At 36.5% G+C, this 18,256-nt stretch overlaps 3 protein-coding genes across 6 annotated transcripts; 2 read left to right on the top strand and 1 right to left on the bottom strand.

The window, feature by feature from the left end:
- Positions 1–87: 87 nt before the first annotated feature.
- LOC107741156 (high mobility group-T protein-like) lies at positions 88–3,118 on the bottom strand. 3 transcript variants are annotated; one of them, XM_016553762.1, is made up of 5 exons: positions 3,022–3,118; positions 1,184–1,345; positions 956–1,101; positions 692–866; positions 88–549 (listed from the first exon to the last, which is right to left on the bottom strand). In XM_016553762.1, exons 2-5 carry the CDS (start codon positions 1,328–1,330, stop codon positions 403–405), a joined length of 615 nt encoding a protein of 204 aa, XP_016409248.1. In that variant the 5' UTR covers positions 1,331–1,345; positions 3,022–3,118; the 3' UTR covers positions 88–402. The 3 variants fall into 3 exon arrangements, with proteins under 3 accessions (XP_016409248.1, XP_016409249.1, XP_016409250.1); XM_016553763.1 differs by having other exon boundaries at positions 2,987–3,105; XM_016553764.1 differs by lacking the exon at positions 3,022–3,118 and adding an exon at positions 1,833–2,245.
- Positions 3,119–5,222: 2,104 nt separating this feature from the next.
- Positions 5,223–12,673, top strand: LOC107741155 (SUMO-specific isopeptidase USPL1-like). 2 transcript variants are annotated; one of them, XM_016553761.1, is made up of 10 exons: positions 5,223–5,351; positions 5,619–5,677; positions 6,064–6,215; positions 6,478–6,600; positions 7,564–8,218; positions 9,200–9,310; positions 9,402–9,531; positions 9,643–9,768; positions 9,882–10,042; positions 11,024–12,673. In XM_016553761.1, the coding sequence occupies exons 3-10, from the start codon at positions 6,096–6,098 to the stop codon at positions 12,331–12,333; spliced, it is 2,736 nt and encodes a 911-aa protein (XP_016409247.1). In that variant the 5' UTR covers positions 5,223–5,351; positions 5,619–5,677; positions 6,064–6,095; the 3' UTR covers positions 12,334–12,673. The 2 variants fall into 2 exon arrangements, with proteins under 2 accessions (XP_016409247.1, XP_016409246.1); XM_016553760.1 differs by lacking the exon at positions 5,619–5,677 and having other exon boundaries at positions 6,064–6,600.
- Positions 12,674–14,652: 1,979 nt separating this feature from the next.
- On the top strand, positions 14,653–18,037 carry LOC107741175 (arachidonate 5-lipoxygenase-activating protein-like). The gene is made up of 5 exons (XM_016553786.1): positions 14,653–15,001; positions 15,206–15,293; positions 16,117–16,187; positions 16,578–16,659; positions 17,031–18,037. The coding sequence occupies exons 1-5, from the start codon at positions 14,932–14,934 to the stop codon at positions 17,191–17,193; spliced, it is 474 nt and encodes a 157-aa protein (XP_016409272.1). The 5' UTR covers positions 14,653–14,931; the 3' UTR covers positions 17,194–18,037.
- The last annotated feature ends 219 nt before the right edge of the window (positions 18,038–18,256 follow it).

The raw sequence follows: 18,256 nt of genomic DNA, 5'->3' as shown, positions 1-18,256 counted from the left end.
CAACCTCACATGAAACTAGGTTGTGTGCTGCGCACGTCTAAAACTCCACTGACCCCAAGACAATTTTACAACCCCCTTTTTTTTTTCTTTTTTTTTTACTGTACCGGGCAAGGATAGTGGTGTTGGAACCATCTTTAAGAAATTAAACTAAGAACTAAATTAAGGGTTGGGGCATTCAGACAAACACAGATGACACTTCTGTAGTGTGAACTATACAAAAAAGGGAAAAAAAAGAAACTGTACAGCTTAAAAACATATAATATACACAGCCTTATTTAATTTTTTTCCTTTTAGGTTTTTGTTTTTTTGTTTATTTCTTTTACCCATTTTATGGCCTCAGTAAAGTCTACAGAGGGGTTAAATGCTTTATAGACAACAAGCTAAGCTCTAAATGTTATTTATCTACTCGTCATCCTCCTCTTCTTCATCATCGTCATCCTCCTCCTCATCATCATCTTCGTCATCATCGTCGTTAGCCTTGTCTGGCTTGGAAGGGGCTTTGGCTGCACCTCCTCCCACTTTGCCTTTGGAGCGATAGGCGGCGATGTCCTAAAAGGAAAATTCATTTTTTCAGAAAGGAAACTTATTCATATAGCAAATGTAGATAATACATCAATTGCTATTATGGTTGTTTTTCAGTAGGTTTATCATTACCAGCATGATGCTCATTAGTCGTGGCATCCTTTCTCACCTTCTCGTACTTCTCCTTCAGCTTGGCTGCCTTCTTCTCAAATGGCTGCTTATCCTCAGCACATGTTTTGTTCCACATCTCACCCAGTTTCTTGGCCACATCTCCAATGGACAGACCAGGGGTCTCTTCCTTCACCTTGGGTCGGAACTCGGAGCAGAAAATGAAGAAGGCAGACCTTTGGTGGAATGGAGTATTCAAAAAAATTATAAACTTTACATCCTTCACAAATGCTAATGCATCTTCATGAACAAGTGAGATGCTTACGGGGGTCTCTTAGGAGCATTGGGGTCCTTAAACCTCTTTTTCTTCTCGCCTTTGGGTGGAATGTAGTTTTTCATCTCCCTCTCGTAACGGACCTTGTCTTGTTTGGCCATATCTTCAAACTTCCCTTTTTCCTTGGCTGACATAGTCTGAGGAAGGGAAGAAAAAAAATAATTGTTGGGAAAAGAGGGAAAGGGCATTAACACAATGTAAACGAAAGGTGTGACTGACCTTCCATCGCTCGGAGCACTTTTTGGAAAACTCAGAGAAGTTGACCGTGGCCTCGGGGTGTTTCTTCTTATGCTCCTCTCGACAGGTCTGGACAAAGTATGCGTAAGAGGACATTTTGCCTCTTGGTTTTGTTGGATCCTTCCCCATCTTTGCCTAAATATCCTGAAATTTATTAAGAAAATCCATCATTAAATTAATTTTCATTCAATTCTACTTCCCAAATATAGTATTTAAATTTGTTGCTTATACTATTTTCTTTTGGCATTATAACAAACGCCAACGCTATCTTTTAACTAATTATTTACTCTAATAATAGTTATTTGCGAGGCGCGCATTTGCGCGTAGTTTTTCTTTGCGACGAATTTGACGTTTTATTATGTAAACATGACACGACAAATTACTTTCCATAATAGTGCTTTTTAAAATAAAACGTCTTGCATGCACTTATGAAACATTAAAAAAGTTGTTTTAAATACTTAAACTTTCCAAAACCCTATTTTTTCTAAGTTAAAAATTGTTAAAAATGTAAAAAAATAAGCTGGTTAATTAAAGTTATTTTATGGGCCAAAGTACGCGCGAAATCCAAAACTCGTAAAATTTCTTAATAATCGAGTTCTCCGTTGAAAAGAGCCCGTTTCTCTCTATGTACCGTTCAAATAGCAATGGCGCACACTCTCGTCTCGCTGAAGGAAAGGAGGTCAACAACGACGGCAATATTTCTTCTTCCATTTTGTGAGAAAGCCTTCTTCATGAAAGAAAGTCCCCCTAAAATGTCTCCACCCGCCTTCCTGCTCGCTTTTGGACACGACAAACAAACGGCGCGGTCGGTTTTCCTGACCGAAAATTGTTTCCTTCGCAAAAAGCCCAGTGCATTCGCCTGGTGTATAGTAATACATTGGGTCTGTGCTGTGCAGAGTTTGCTGTGGGCTCGCAATGGCCGCTTGTCTTCATGCACTAACACTGAGAATATGGCTCCTTCTCTTTGTGTCAGCGCTCAGCCATTACACTGCTTTGCAATAAGGGGGAGCCGCGCGACCGCATTACCTCACTTCAACTCTCAATTTAACATCCTTCTCACGCACGGAAAAATATCAAAATACGCGGGTTGTAACGACGAAAGATGGATTTTTTATTTTCCGCCTCGAAAAACGCGTACTTTGAGTTCGGCGGGGTAGAAAACACGATTTGAAAAAGTTGAAGCGAACTGCGCCTGTCTATGGCTCTGTGGATTTGCCTTGTTTCCTATGCGAGTACAGTCAGCCATTACAGTAAAGCGCAGCTCCTGAGGTAATTTTTTTTCGCCCGTATCTCTGTCACTTCAATATCACCAAGCGTATAAATCCACACACATAACAATGGCGTTGTGCTTTAATTTTTTCGTTAGTCTGTTTTTTTTCTTTCTTATAATTTCTCATAGTTCTTCTGACAGACATCCCTTGTAAAGCGCTGCAATGGCTGCTTGCTGGCACTATCACCGTCCATAGACCTTGTTTGTACGCAATTCTGTTACCTAGTTGTCCGCTTAACGTTACATTTCGAATAGGCTGAATAAATTAATTTTTTCACATTTTCAGTATTTCAACCCCTCGAATAAAACCGACTATTTTCCGTGTAATTTTAAGGCGTACATCAAGACAAATGAAATATAAAAGCTAAGGTTATTCTCATTTTCATTCTGAGGGGATAATACTCTCATTTTTAACGTTTCACAAAAAATCTCCCCGCCATTAAAATAGCTCTTTTACAAGCTACATTTCAATTCCGTATGGTTTCCTGACCTTTTCTCGCAATTTTTGTACTTACCCCACACTTTGAAATGTCTACAAGCTGACACTTACCGCTGTCTTGTCTGGATAGTGAATGTACTGCAATGGCTGTATGTGGATGTAATAGCTATACGCAGTAGTCTGCTCTCTCAACCCTCTAGCATTACTCTCAATAGGGCTTCCATGCCATTGGCTGTTTTCACGACGAACACTCCTGCGATTGGCTGAGCGCTTTCCATTGTCCTAATAACAGCCGGCCTGCGATTGGCTGCCTTTTGTGAAACGTCACGAGTGTTTTAAATGGCGGGTTAATACAAAATACGGAATGTATGTGTGTGTTTCTTGTCTCAGTTTAAAGCAAAGGCTGTGTGTACTGTGTTGGCTGTAGTAGTACTGTGTTCTATGTGTTCCACGCGGAGTGCTGAATGAATGAGTGAGTCCATGTGGAGCGTCGGCGTTGCTGTGAAGTGCGAAACGCTGAATGAAAGAGTGCTGGGTCCGACTGACGCCCCGCTTAGATCAAACACTATATGAACCTCCAAGTCAGATTTTAACCAAAATATGCAATTATGAGCAATATTTATTAAAGTGGCTTAATCGGTGGGATTGGTTTTTGAGTATGAAATGTTGATTAATGACAAAGTTTCGAGATGATCCGATGTAACAACGTCAAATGAGCTTTTCTGCAGATTGTTAGTGAGTGCTTGATTTGAATAATTAAATGGCAGGACCCCCGCACAACTAAAGGTTTTTGTATTCTGGGTGTTAAAATTAGCTCTCTCAAAACATTAATCTCGATATCATAGCATTTAGATTAGTCCGTCCACTGATAGATTTACTTAAATTGTATAATTACAGTAGTAATTTTAGCAGATAAATATATAGATAGTATGGACTGGAATTAAAGAAAAGCAATGGTGCACAATAATTCTTATTATTTTGCTCTTGATGTTTTTTCAATATCTATCTATCTATCTATCTCAAGAACCGGAGCCTATGAATGTTAATGACTAAATCTTGGGAAAAAATTATGCAAATTCGTATTGTGTGGGGACGGGGGGCAGCAGATAAAGCGCTGAGGGAGCCTGATGGGAAATCGATGCCCATATAGCCTTCTATTGTTTCAGAAGAGAGCAGCTGTAGCTCCCTACGACTCCTCAATACAGGCGCTTCGCCGCTCGAGCACATGCTCACAGACGCAGGGCATATGCTTTTTTTTTTACAGTCTATGGGCATATGCTGTACTGAGCACACAGTACTTCAAAATGTATTATCGATTAGATATGCTTTATACGGCCATGTTTATTGCTGATCTAATATATTTACTTTTTTGGGTACAGTTTTTTCATATCGGGATTTATGTGGCATGTATAGGCTGCGTTTGTTTAAATATCACAATTTAAAAAAGTGTAACAGAAAAAAAGTGTTACGTGTAACTTTGGTTAGGACAGAAAAAAGGCGAGCGGTCAGACAGACCACAGTAAATAGAAATCTAATGACTCCTGGTCGGTTTTATTCAATCGACGTGAGAATAAAAACTATTACCATACATGTAGTAGCCTATTTTAAATAAAATAAAACAAAAAGTTAATTTACCAAATAGTTCATAGGTATTATCAAGGAAATGGAAGTACATATACATATGCTATTTATGATGGATTATGTAACACCCCAGTTTAGGATATAAAACGTTTACTTTTCCTTATTCTGCCTAGTTTTGACTTTAAATTGAACAGAACAACATATGCTGTATAATCAGATATCCATGACCTTACTTTATTTTGAAACTCCATCTTTATTTCAATTACGAAAACTGAACTGCTAAAGCTTTTGAAAATTAATTTAGACATTTTCCTATCTACTATTTTCCTATACTAGCCTACTGTATTATTACTCTCTCCGTGCGTTTGCATATTTATACTCGTGCAAATACAAAGTTTGAGAGAGATTGTGGGTAGCAATATATTAAATTATTAAATGAATTTTAAAATCGAAATCGCGTTATTTAGACCATATACACATTTAGAATTCTAAATAATTTCTATCTCATTTAACACGTTTCTGCCTGTCCATTTGTGTGTATCTACTGTTAATTATAGTTTAGACTTGAGTGTTTTGATGGTGTTGATTCAATCCCTGCTGTCTGTTGCCTAATTTAATTTCAGACAGTATATGTTCAGTCGTTCGGCAATACACGCAGACAATCCGGATGATGGCGCTCTTGTGCTGTAAATTAATCTTTGTAAAAACTTTATTGCTTGCGCCAACGAAACCGGAAGTAGTACGTTGAGCGTACGACGGACAGCATGCACATGGAAATGTCTCCTACCGGCGTGCTGGAATTACCTAATGAGTGTATAATATCCAGTTTGGAATTTCTCCACATTCGATCCGGTTTCGAGGTATGTGTTGGTGCAGACGATGTGCACCTGGGAAATCGGTTGTGAATGCAATTTTTAAGGTTTTTGGGCGCTTGTCTTCCAGTCCGCTCACTGTTGCTGTGGCTGTTCGCGCCTGATCGTGGTCAACAAAGAAATAAATCTAAATATCTAACTGCTTTATATGTTTGTTTTTTTTTACATAACGGGTCACTTTCAGCAGTTATCAATAGCGCCTTGTAAATTTAACATAGCAGCTAACGTTATGTATATCCAAAACTCACTTGTCAGTAAGAAAACAGTGTTTGCGAAGCAGAACCTGTTGGTATTCCTTTAGCATTCAGGTTAAGGTATGTTTTACTTCTTCCATTGTTTTAAAGAGTTTAACAGAGACTCTTTATTTTCCATATAATTTCTGATTTTGGTGTTTATTCGACTTTTTAAGAAACTATTGACAATGTTTAATATTATGTGAAGTTTACTTCGGTTTATGGGATGTTTAGCATTCAAGACCTAATCGTAAGCAATGGTGCATTTGCATACTAAATTGGATTAGTCTGCTGTCTCACGTATATTTGCCTACTGAAACTAAACTAAGCCAAAACTGTTCTCTTACTGACTTCCAAGCACTAGTATGGGAATGCGAATCTACTAGTTTGAGATGTTTGCTTTGTGTGTATCAGCCCGGAATGGGTCAGTTGATGTCTCAGAAATGAATTGTTCTTTCTCACTGCAGCGCGTTCAGGCGGTGAGCCAGGTGTCACGGTTATGTCAAGTTTATGGCAGCAGGACTCGACAAAGAACGGAAACCTCAGTGGCATGAGAATGAACGGCGAAGACACTGGTATAGGGGCTCCGACCCCAGCGTTGGCGGGGTATTTGGGAAAAGTCAGTTATGCTCAGTTCTCTCCCTCTGTCACTCGTGCAAAGCTCCGCTCAAATTTAGTTTGTATTGTATGGAAATTGAATCGAATTGATCCCCCACCTCAAACGAGAAAAAACACACGGAAATCTGTGTAAAAGGCGAAAGAATAGTCATAAAAGCACTTCAGTTGTGTACTGTACACTGATTGTTTATAGTTGTGTAATGGGTCTTGTATTTTCTGTGTTGAGTAATTGTGATTTCTCATATATTGTTGTTTGTTTACAGTGTGAAGACAGAAATGCCTCACCAGGGAACTGTCCTTGGTGTTTGGCAAAAGGTCAGAAAAATGCCCTCTGCTTTTATGCTGTCAACCTGGAGGAGACTGTTATGCTATGTACAAATCCAGTGGTGAGTAGTCTGTTGTTTTTTCCTTGTTTGTCAGGAAATGCTGACACTTCAATGAATAGCCGAATGAATCTCACAACCTGTCAATAATATATCTGGGTCACTTTACTCTAAAACAAAAATAACAAACTAATATTTGTCTTGCATAAAGAAAGTATGGCCTAGTTTTGGGCCCATTAATAATTTTTGCATTGTGAAACACAATGATTTAAAAAAAAAAATCATGCATTCAAAAAATAAATAAATTGTATTATTTTCTCAGTAAGGTGAAAGGTTTGTATGTATTTTTATTTATGCTGATATTAGTTCAGAAAGAAAAAAAGGTGCAATAAAGTGATAAATCTAATAAGAATTACTATTAGAGATTGTGTGAATTACACACACCAAAAATTATTGTATAAAGAAAATAGGGCCTAATTTTGGTTTTAAAAAATATAAATACATAAATTAAATGATACTTTCTCAGTAAGGTAGTGTTTTTTTTAATCTATTTATTAATGCTGATTTTAGTTTAGAAAGAAAAGGTTGCAATATGGTTGGGAGTATCTAATAATAATCACCATTGAAAATAATAATGAATTAATAAAATCAAAGGTGAAACACCTGTGCACATTCCAGTTAAAATGTAATTTAAAAAAAAGGGCAAATGAGCTTAATTTGTCATGAAAATAATTTGATTACATTAATTATCTTTTTAGGAGGAAGTTGCAAATGTTCGCAAAAAATATCCATCCTAAAATTAGGCTTTATTTTCTTACTGCAAAACATAGTTTGTCCTTTTGATTTTGGGGTGAGATACAAGCTAAACACGTTTGTGACATGTTTTGTGAGATTCACTCATTCATTGTTTTTAAGCTATCAATATTGGTAAAATTATATTTGTCATAGTATTAAATGCTTGTGACTCTTTGTAAAGAAGATTGATTGGCTATTGAGATTGTCGTGTGTTTTTCTGTTGCTTTGCAGTGCCTTTACCCATTGGTTAGTAGATCTCTGGAAGATGTGCGTGCTAGCTTGTCTAAAGATGGATGTAAGAGGAACATTTCTTCCCTATCCGATGTGGATGAAGCATCCTCCCCTTCAAAGCGATCAAGAGAGGAGAAACTAGGCATTTTGTCTGTTGTGCCTGAGCCATGTTGTGCTGATGTCAATGATGGCACTCTTCCAGATGACACTGTCGAGACGCAAATGTTTACTGATGAACAATCAATGCTTGGAAAGACTGACTCTATTAATGGCACTGAGGAACAACATCCTGAAGATCTACCTGCTGCTGTCGCCCATGAAGATTTAGATTTGTGTGACAAGAAGGATGATTGTGTATCTAGTACTCAAGATGAGGTCGAGGAGATCGTTGGAATGGATGTAGATGTGGAATCATCAGAGCTGGTTCCTGTGCAACCTCATCTCTTCTGGAAAAATGAGGACAACCTGTGTTGGTTGGATTCGTTATTGGCGATGCTCGTGAACTGCCGGACCATCAGAGAGACTCCGTGTCAGAATGTAAAGCTGACTGACAAGTTGACATCAGTGCCTTCCAGCAGCTCTGCTGTCTGGAACCTTTGCTCCACATATGATAAGACCTGCTCCTATCTGAAATCCAAGGAGCAACAGTGTGAAGGTAAGAGAAAGCAAACCCTTCCAGGGCTCGAAATTTTTTTTATTAGTGTTTATTTTATTAGTATTTTGTTTATTTATGCTAGATTAATTGTAAGTCATTTACAAAGTAAACTTATATTATTATTTGTTGATATAGATAACAATTATAAATTGTTTAAATATTAATACAGAATTAAACTTTCAAATATTTAAAATATGTATTATTTTTAGAACAATGTATTATAAAAGTAATTTATAAAGTAAATAGTAATATTATTTATGTATTCATATTTAATACAGTACCATTTAAAATTATAAATAATTTTTTTATATTTTGTTAACATTGATTTAAGTTAAGTACAAAAAATTACAAACATACAATATTTAATATTCCTTTTAACTGTGTGCATATTTAAGTAAATGAAAATCATTTATAAGTTACAATTATTTGTAATTATGTATTCATATGTGATTTGATTGTAAGTTATTTAGCTTTCAATTATTTGTGTTTATATATAGTAAGACTAGTGTTGTCACGGTACCAAAATTTCAGTATTCGGTACCAATACCAGTGAAAATCCACGGTTCTCGGTACCAACGCAAGCTATTTAACTAACTTTAACTTAAAGTATTTATTCATATATATTAACACACTATAAATGTAATTTTATAACATTATAAATTGATCAAATTAATTTCATAATATACAATAGTCAACATTTGAAGTGGATCAAAAAAGTTAAAAGTTGTCCTAAGACACTTTGATGAAAGGTTTTGATCCACTTCAAATGTTGACTAGTGCAGTATAAAGGCATTTAAACTTATTACACAGTTGAAGGTATTTATATTATTAATAATTATGTATGTATACATATGTTAAAACAATATTTTAAACAGAAACTGATGCAACTTTTTTTATAAATTTACCTCATCCCAAAAATACACTTTTATGAAGAGGTCTGCATTCACATGCTGGAGAGCTTACCTGTTTTTTGTTCTGCAGATGAGGACACCAGAGTGCCCGCCGATGTCCTGTGTGAGGCAGAGCGGCAGCTGTCTGCGCTCCGTCTGTCACTCTTCAAACTCCTTCAGCCTACACTCAAGTGTGAAATTGGTAAAATGGTTCAACAGCTAATCATAAAACCATTTGATCTCAATCTGTTGCTTGTCATTTGTGTTGAGTGATAATCTTGTCTGTCATACAGGTCAGCAGGAAACACCCGTGTTTGCTCTCCCTCTTCTTCTGCGTTCAGACAAGTGGGCTCAAGAGCTTTTCCAGCACACTGTCCGTTGGGAATTTAAGTGCACTTCTTGTAGTTATACTTTAAATAACAGGTAAAGGTTTTAGCCATGTAATTTGAAATCATTTGTATTTGATAATTAAATCAAATACGTGGTAATAGTGTAGGTAATTGGATGCAACACAACCCTCTTCTTGTCTTGCAGTGTTGAGAAGACTCTTACAACATTCACTCAGATTCTGAATGACTGGCACCCACTAAAAGCCATCCACCGCACTCAGTGCAGTAACTGCAACCGTAAAAACCAGAGGAGGAAAATGGTGCTTGAAAAGTAAGAGTTGGAATAGCTATACATTTCCTTTTTTTCCTTACCACCCTGTTTCATCACAATTTAACCTGTTGGTCTTTGCGGTTGGTTGATTGTCTTTGATCATTTTTTTGCAGGCTGTCCTCTGTGTTTGCACTGCACTTTGTGGAGGGCTTGTCCAGGAAAGACCTCTCTAAATACTCGTTTGAGTTCCAGGGCGCACACTACAATGTTAGCACTGTTATCCAGTACAATAAGCATCTAATGCACTTTGCCACTTGGATCCGCCAGAGCAATGGTGAGTCTTTTATTCTGTGAGTTCATTAGCTGATCTATTCACACTACCATTCGAAAGTTTAGAGTTTTTTCCCTTACTTTTATTCAGCAAGGATACATTAAATTGATCAAAAGTGACCGTAAAGGCTTTTATAATGTTAGAAAAGATTTCTATTTCAATTAGTTGCTGTTCTGTTAAAACATTAAGCACAGTTTCCACAAAATTATTAAGCAGCAAAACAATAATAATATGAGGAAATGTTTCTTGAGCAGAAAATCAGCATATTAGAATGATTTCTGAAGTCATGTGGCACTGAAGACTGGAGTAATGATGCTGAAAATTCAGCTTTGCCATCAAAGGAATAAATTGCATTTTAAAATATATTGATTAAATTGTGAAATGTATTTAAAAAATTTTTTTAAATGTATAAAATTTACATTTACATTTTTTTTTAAATATTGGTTACACTTTATTTTAAGGTGTCCTTGTTACAGTGTAATACATTTAAGTACTGAATAATAATAATTAACTACATGTACTTACAATATGGTTTGGCTTAGGGTTACTTGCATGTAATTATGCATAATTCATTGTTATTATAATAGTAAGTACATGTAACGTGTAACAAGGACACGTTAAAATGCAGTCTTCTTTCAGAAACATAAAATTCTTATTTAACCCAAGCTTTTGAATGGTAGTGTATGTAGTTGTTCTTCTTCTGAATCCCGTTAGCCAATGATTAATTTGAATTTAGTTTATTGTTGCTAAAAACAACACATTTGTTCCGCTTAAGGTATGTTTCCGCATTGTTTTACTTGCATGCTACCAAAAATAAGCAAAGACACCATGAATTATCGACTAAAAATGATCAGCTGTTATTAAATAACTAGTAAAATTAGCTGTAAATTTATCTCAGACTAGTTGCTCTGTAAAATATAATGTTAATTATTCAAATTTAAACTTAATAGTGGTTCATTTACATGTTTGTGTTCTGTCTTTTAGGGTCATGGCTGGAACTGGATGATTTGAAATACCCTCACAGCATCATCCACAAGAGGTTTTCATTTCCTGCCAATGAATTTCATGTTGTTTTCTGGGAATCAGACTCCACTAAAGATGAAGCTTCAGAGGTTTGCTCACCGACAGCTCCCTCGGCACTTACGAATGTCGATGATAAACACACGCACGAACTGTCAGACTCTGTGGCCGATGACACGTGTGTCCTCGGCGTGCTCACCGTGGGAGACTCGACTGCCGCCGGCGCTCTGGATACATCCATAGGCAGCACCACATTACTGGACACCTTTGAGGGTCTGTCACATACAGACATTGTGACCCTCACTCTGGTTGATGAGAACAAAGCCACTGAGGATCTTCAGATTCCCCAGAGCCCAGCCGTCGTGCCGGCCGCTCTCCTCACTCTTCCTGTAGCATCTAGTTCATCTTGTATCTCTAAGTCCATTTGTCAACCTTCAAAACCCCAAAGCTCTGGTTTGAAGGAATGCTCTTCGGTTTCTAATCCAGTTGAGCTGAGAACGTCAGTGGCTACACCAGTACATGCACCTCCACCGCTTGCGTCCTCATTACTTCAGTGCCATCCTTCCTTCCAGTCGACACCAATAAGACTTCCTCCTCCCGCTCCGAAACCAAAACCCGTTCTGAAATGTGACAACGAAGCTCTGCTAGCAAAGCCAGCTGACATGTTCGGTGGCTTCTTATTAAACAAGAAACTGCTAAATTCAAGTGGCGGGAATTCTGCGGTAGCGCCTCAGCACAAACCAGTCACCCTTCCTGGTGGCATATGTGGTGCATCTATTAAGAAATATCCCAGCCTTTCGGCAGACCAGCAGCCCATTAGCACTACAGAAGCCCTCAGGCTGAAGCTACTGAAAAAACTTAAGGCTAAGAAGAAGAAACTGGCCAAACTAAACCAGCTTTTGAGAAGTGCAGGAGAATCTGCACCAAAACCGGACAGCACAGCCCTCTCGTCGCCTTACTCGGTCACCTCGAGTACGTCAGTGTACGACAGCCCGGCGTATGACCAGTTCTTCGCTGAGCTTTTGTCTCCTGCGACGACCGTCCGTAACCTCTCACCTGACAGCACGGGGCTCCTTGAGATGTTGAACAATGGCCAGAATGCGGAGACGACACAGCAAATTCCTTCTGTAGCAACTGTGGTTCCAGAAGCAGCTTTAACCTACCCTTCTTCTACTAATGACTCCGGATTGAATCTTGATGAATACATGCAATCAGGGATGGGCCAGACTGCAATTGACAACACCGATTTTAATGGCTTGGATATATTTTTCTGATCAAGAAAAGCTTTTAGATTTTACAAACCGTGAGTTTGGTCTGGTGTCAGAACAAGTTCTCTTTGTAGTTTCGTATTGGGAATGCAAGACTTTTGTTAGGAAAGCCTGTGGTGCATCATCAGTTAAATCATATTTTCATATTTGTCTCATATCCTTGAAGAATAAAGAACATTAAATGGTGCAGAGTACGCAATGTTTGAAGATCAAATTATGCCCAATGCATTTGTAAAGGTTTGTACAGCATTGTACAGTTGTTTAATAATTTTTGTTGTTGTGTTTTTTTTTTTATGGTTATTACTGGATTTAAAGCGGTTTATATTAAATGGTCCCAAAAATTGAATATGTTGTGGTTATTGGCTTTTAATTGTGCATGTGAGTGAAGAGTAAAAGCCTCACTTTCACACTGATTGTATATGGGGTTCCTACACTTTTTCGGATAGAACTAGCAGTTTCTAACCAATAAAATATTTGCATTACCTGCAGTTATGTTTACCATAGACTACATTTATTTCATCAAATATATAGTAAAATCAATAATATTGTGAAACAGTACTATCTGAACAGCATTTATTTGTAATAGAAATCTTAAACATTGTTAACTTTGATCAATTTAATGCATCCTTTATCCTTTACTGAATAAAGGTTAATAAAAAATAAAAAAAATGAATGACCCAAATCTTTTAACAATAGGGTAAATGGAAAAAATATATTTATCAGCAATTACAAAGACATTTCCATTATTTATTTTTCTGGACATTTCCCCAGTTTTCCATGATCTGTATATCGTAAACAACTATATATATTGCACTTAATTTCATGATCACATTACCATTGAGAGTATGCCAATATTAGAAATGTGTTCATATTTTAATTGAATGTCTCCTCCTTTGGTGCAGTAGTGCTTTTTGCTTACAGTCCAGCATTTGCTGCAAAATATTAATACTGTCGGACCAAGAGCATCTATTGCCTCATTAAAAATAAAATAATCATTATGATCATTAGTACAATATTCAAGTGACCGAAACCAAGAGTCCATTTTTAATTGGACATGGAAAATGTGAATGCAAAGAGCTTCACTTTGTTCATTTTTTGGTCCACTTAAAAAGGTCTGAGTTTGGTTATTTTAAAGAGTGTGAAAACAAGCAGTGCCCAAAAAAGTTTAGACACTTAAGCCTCAAATGAAAATGTAAATGTATTATCTTTGTAACAAAGTATCAAAACAAATGCTGTTTGTTTTAAAGAAATACTAGCAGAAGCACACTGTTCAATTAAAGGCAGGGTATGTGATTTTTCAAAAACACTTCAGAAAAGCGGAGCTATCAAAATAGGGGCAAGACCCTTTTGGGGTAGGGGCGTGTTTGTTTTGGTGATTTCAAATATCAACATTGGCTACCAGAAATCGCTTACTCTGCCTTTAAAACGCCTTGCAAAATTAAATTTGTTAGGTATCGAATTAGATAAATTGTTAAAACGAAGATAAATGTCTTGGTTACTTTCTGGTTGTCAAACTTTGCAGAAATGTTGCATGTTTATTATTAAGATGAGGAACAATGATGGTTATTCTGTTGGGACATCGGTGTATATTTGAGGAAAACTTGCCTCATAGATCTACAAAAAAAATGACAGAGCAGTTGGTTAAAAATAAGTATCTCAAAATTAAGTTGTGAAAAAAGCTCCATCATAATTTGCATATTGTTTGATGTCATATTTTTTTATCTAATGCAATAAAATTCTGACATCTTACAGTGTTGCTTAAAGTTAGAGTCAACGTACTGTCTGCTAATTTATTCAACATATAATATATTGACAGCTGTAATATCAGAGGTGAAGTTCATCTTTTCTGTTTGAGTTATAGCAGTCATTTTGACTAACATTAATATAGTTTCAAACCTGAAACGGCACAGCAACAATATATCAACTAAATTACTTCAACAAGTTATAGGCCTATACAAAAACTGAATTTACCAGGCTTGGTTAACTACATTAAGTTTACTCTATATATTTAGTGTTTAAATAAAAAAGTGACGATACCATCTGGTCTGTTGGCTGGTTCAGAGCAGATGTCATCAGTCCTGATTAAGGCAGCCTCCTGAAAAAAGCACATTTGTAGTTGTTTCCCCAATTCGACAACATTTCAGTAGATTGAGACACTGTTAATGAGCTGTTGAGTTGATTCAGGTGTGTCATATTAAAGAGACACTCAAAATATGCAGTGTTTGGTGATATCCAGAACCAGGATTTAGAGTTGAAGACAAGCTGAAACCAGCTAAGACCTGCAAAACAGTTTCAGCCAATAGAGGGCAGTGTTTAACAGCGAAACAGACCGTCGGCTTCAAGTTCAGATGGACTTAATTTTGTCCTAAAATATCAACTGTTAGGACGAGGTGTGAAATGGATAATGTAGCTATACCAGGAACAAGTTTCCACACTCAGATATTTAGTTTCAAAAAGTACAAAATGTGCCACTGAAGCAGAAGTGATAATGTTCTACTGGCCCTCCCTTCAGGAAACGCATCAGTTTAGTGGTGATGTTATCTGTGATGCTAAAAATGATCAGACAACAGTCTGAGACAAGACCCGCAGTGCACACTTGAGAACATGTATGTAGCAGTGATGGACAACATTTTCTTGCTTGTGCTTGTCACTCTTCTCAGCGTCGTTCAGAATGGTATGACATTTAGACTTTATTACTATTATTTTTATTTTGTATAATTGAAAGATGTTCATGTAGAATGTGTATGCAAATCATCTTTGAACACATTGTGCTGTGTTTATACAACTACCAGGAATTAGTCCATAATGTAGCCTAAATATACATGCACATGCATTAAACTAATATGTCCAATCTTTAATATATTAACTTCTCCTCTAGTGTTCTTCGCCTTAAAGGTTGAGAAAGAGTGCACCGGTCAACATTCCAAAAATCATTCTGCAGCGTTTGAACGTTTGTCCTGTGCAAAGTGAGTAACATTGACTCAAGCTTCTCCACTCTAGAATTTGACTGAAAAATTAACTATTACTTTTAAGCGCCAAAAGAGCTTTTTATAGAGAGAGATAAATGATCTGTTTATGAAATAGTGTTGGTGTAGCTTTTTTTGCATAACAGCTCGACATTTTCCTGTTGTTCTTCCTGTTCTTTATTTACATAATCGTAATGTTGCAAAAGGGTTGCACTGGTCTTTCTGTCTGTATATTGAAAGCCTATAGCTGTACATTTAATTGGTCACTTATTTAAAGTTTCTCATAAAGTCTACATTAATGTAAATGGGCTAATTTGAAGTCAGTTATGAATGTGAATATAAGGGGGAAAAGGTAGAAAAATTATTCTAACGTTCAAAAACGTAGCTTGCATCTACTTCTAGTATCCTTATGTATTGCACAGTCAATTATATGATTTCCCCAAGAAAAAATTAGATCAGGTGGATGAGACCTGTATTTTAAAAATGTATTTATTTTTATTATTATTATTTTTCAAATAAACCAAACTGACAGCATTATTATCAGTTGCATATCTAGACTGTTGGATTCTGGTTTGGTAGTTTGTCTCAATTTAGATGCAATCATAAAGTGTCATTAACCACCACCAAAGAGGAACAGCTCTTTCACAATATTTCTAAAAGATACATGGAAGTACTACAAGAAGAACTGACAGCACGTCTTCAGTTTGGTCAAATGAAATACCAGAGTTAGCTGACAGAGTTAGTTTCTGAAGCTGTATGAAAAAGTTATCAGTTAATAAAATTATCTGCTTCATAATACGTTATGTATTTACTGTTTTTTCAGTCGAAACTGCATGGACACGTACCCCACATTTCTGGCAGTACTGTGGTGCGCTGGTATCTGCCTCAGCCAAGGTACAATTCAATTAATCATATTCCTCATTAAAAAAAAAATTCAGTCAAGTGATTGAGTTGAATGAGCACGTAATCAATATTTTTAGAAGTGAAAGTGCCTTTGTTATTTTCTGTGTTATTTTTAACGTTCACTACAATATAGTGATAGGATCAGACCAAAGAAAATACCCCTTTGTAACATAGTAGAAATGGTTTGCATTTCCTGGCTAATAATTTCTGTTATGACCCGTGTGCAAATATTTGTCTGCATAATAACTTTGCTCTATTTCTGAATACCCCTGAAATAGTAGGCTAATTGAGTTGCTAAGGAACCACCGCATATATAATGAAAGTCAGCCTTAATAAAATACCTCTGATATAATTTAAATAACAAAACCCTTTTTGTTGCAGCTCCAGCTGCCTTTGCTGGCATTATCTACCTTGTGGTCCGGCAGAAGTACTTTGTTGGCTACTTAGGGCAGACTTGCCAGAGGTAAGATTTTTAAATCCATAACTATGAACAAATAAGGCCTTTTAAACATCAAATATATGTTTTCTTGTGCTAAAGCTGCATTAGAGTCAACTGAAACATCTTCTGAGGTTCCTGACCTTAAAACTACATGAAACACAGACAAATGTGTGTTGTTCTGCATTCCAGCAGCATTAGATGTTGCCTAACGTTAATCTCAATACAAATAGGCTATTAGTCATTGAACTGTTGCAAATTTATGATATGGGCAGAACTTGCGTGATAAGATCACATTGTGGTTTCAGCCCTGGATGTTGCTTTATACAGACACATCAACCATGTGTTGTAACACACACCAGATTTGTTAACAGATATTCTGCTTGTATGCCTGACAGCACTCCTGGCTTCCTGTTCGGGAAACGCATTCTCTTCTTCCTGTCACTCATGTGTGTCGTGGGAATCATAAATCACCTGATGCTCACCTATGGAGGCAGTGACTACAAAGAGTACATCCAGACCATCACCAAAGTAGTGTCAACACTTCTGCTCTTGCCCTGAACTGTGCCAAACAGATTTTTCTGCAGCTGAAACGGTAGTGCAAACAGATCAGTGTAGATCAACTCTTTCGGTTAATGGTTTGTCAGTTAGTCAGAGGATGTGGCAAGAACAGTGTGAAGCGTTCACAGGGATGGTCACAAAGGCATTTAATTGCAGTATGATATGTACATATTACAAAGATTTAAAAAACAACAAAAGACGACCGTTTTTACTGTAACTATCCCAGTATATGGTATTTGAAGAAATGTTTTAAATGGGTCATATCATGCTTTAGTTTTCTCATTGAGGTCAACATGTAAGGTTTGTAAAGATTTGTCAAAAAAATGATCATTTCACACCTCTCTCTGAGCTTTAGATTTAATTGGTCAGTTTTTTGTTACTGTGCCTTTAAAAATGCCAAGTTCTGGTCAGGCACCGGATTGCAGGTTTCCTGTTGTGTGAAATATAGTTCAGCAAAATCCTCAGCCTCTTTGCAAAGTCTGCATTGCATGACAGGGTTACAAAATAATCAGTGATGAAATGTCAGACTGAAATTATCAGGGTATAACTGCACATAGGGCTGGACGATATGGCCAAAAAAGTATCACGATAAAATGTTCATATCAGTTGATAATGATAATTATCACGATAAATTTCAAATCGTGATGACCTCATATTTAAATGTTGAAAGGTAATTATTCTGACCGTTTTAGTTTTATTAAAATTAACCACCGATCATGATAACCACAGTTAAAACCACACATATAGCACCTCAATACTGTGGTATAAATGTATCTATATTGTTTCTAGTTATTTGCATAAAAAACAAGTCTAAATACATTTAGTATAAATGCACAAATGCTATAGCTTGATCACAAAAAATACTGTAATTATATTCCCTCACTCCGTTAATATATTTAATTCATGTCTTCATTAATATAATATAATTTCTTATTATTCCACATTTCTGCCACAATACCATGGTGCAGTTAGTGTTACTAGTAAATCCATGGTAAATGATGGCGATTTGTTCATTGAAAAGTCTTCTGACTGTATCGTTGCGCACAGTGTTTCTCCTGTTTGT

The sequence above is a fragment of the Sinocyclocheilus rhinocerous genome, unplaced genomic scaffold, assembly GCF_001515625.1.
Source record: "Sinocyclocheilus rhinocerous isolate Xijiao unplaced genomic scaffold, SAMN03320098_v1.1 scaffold1307, whole genome shotgun sequence".
NCBI classification, from domain to species: Eukaryota; Metazoa; Chordata; class Actinopteri; order Cypriniformes; family Cyprinidae; genus Sinocyclocheilus; species Sinocyclocheilus rhinocerous.
The sequence above is the reverse complement of the archived record's forward strand: the minus strand, read 5'-3'. Positions and strand labels throughout refer to the sequence as shown.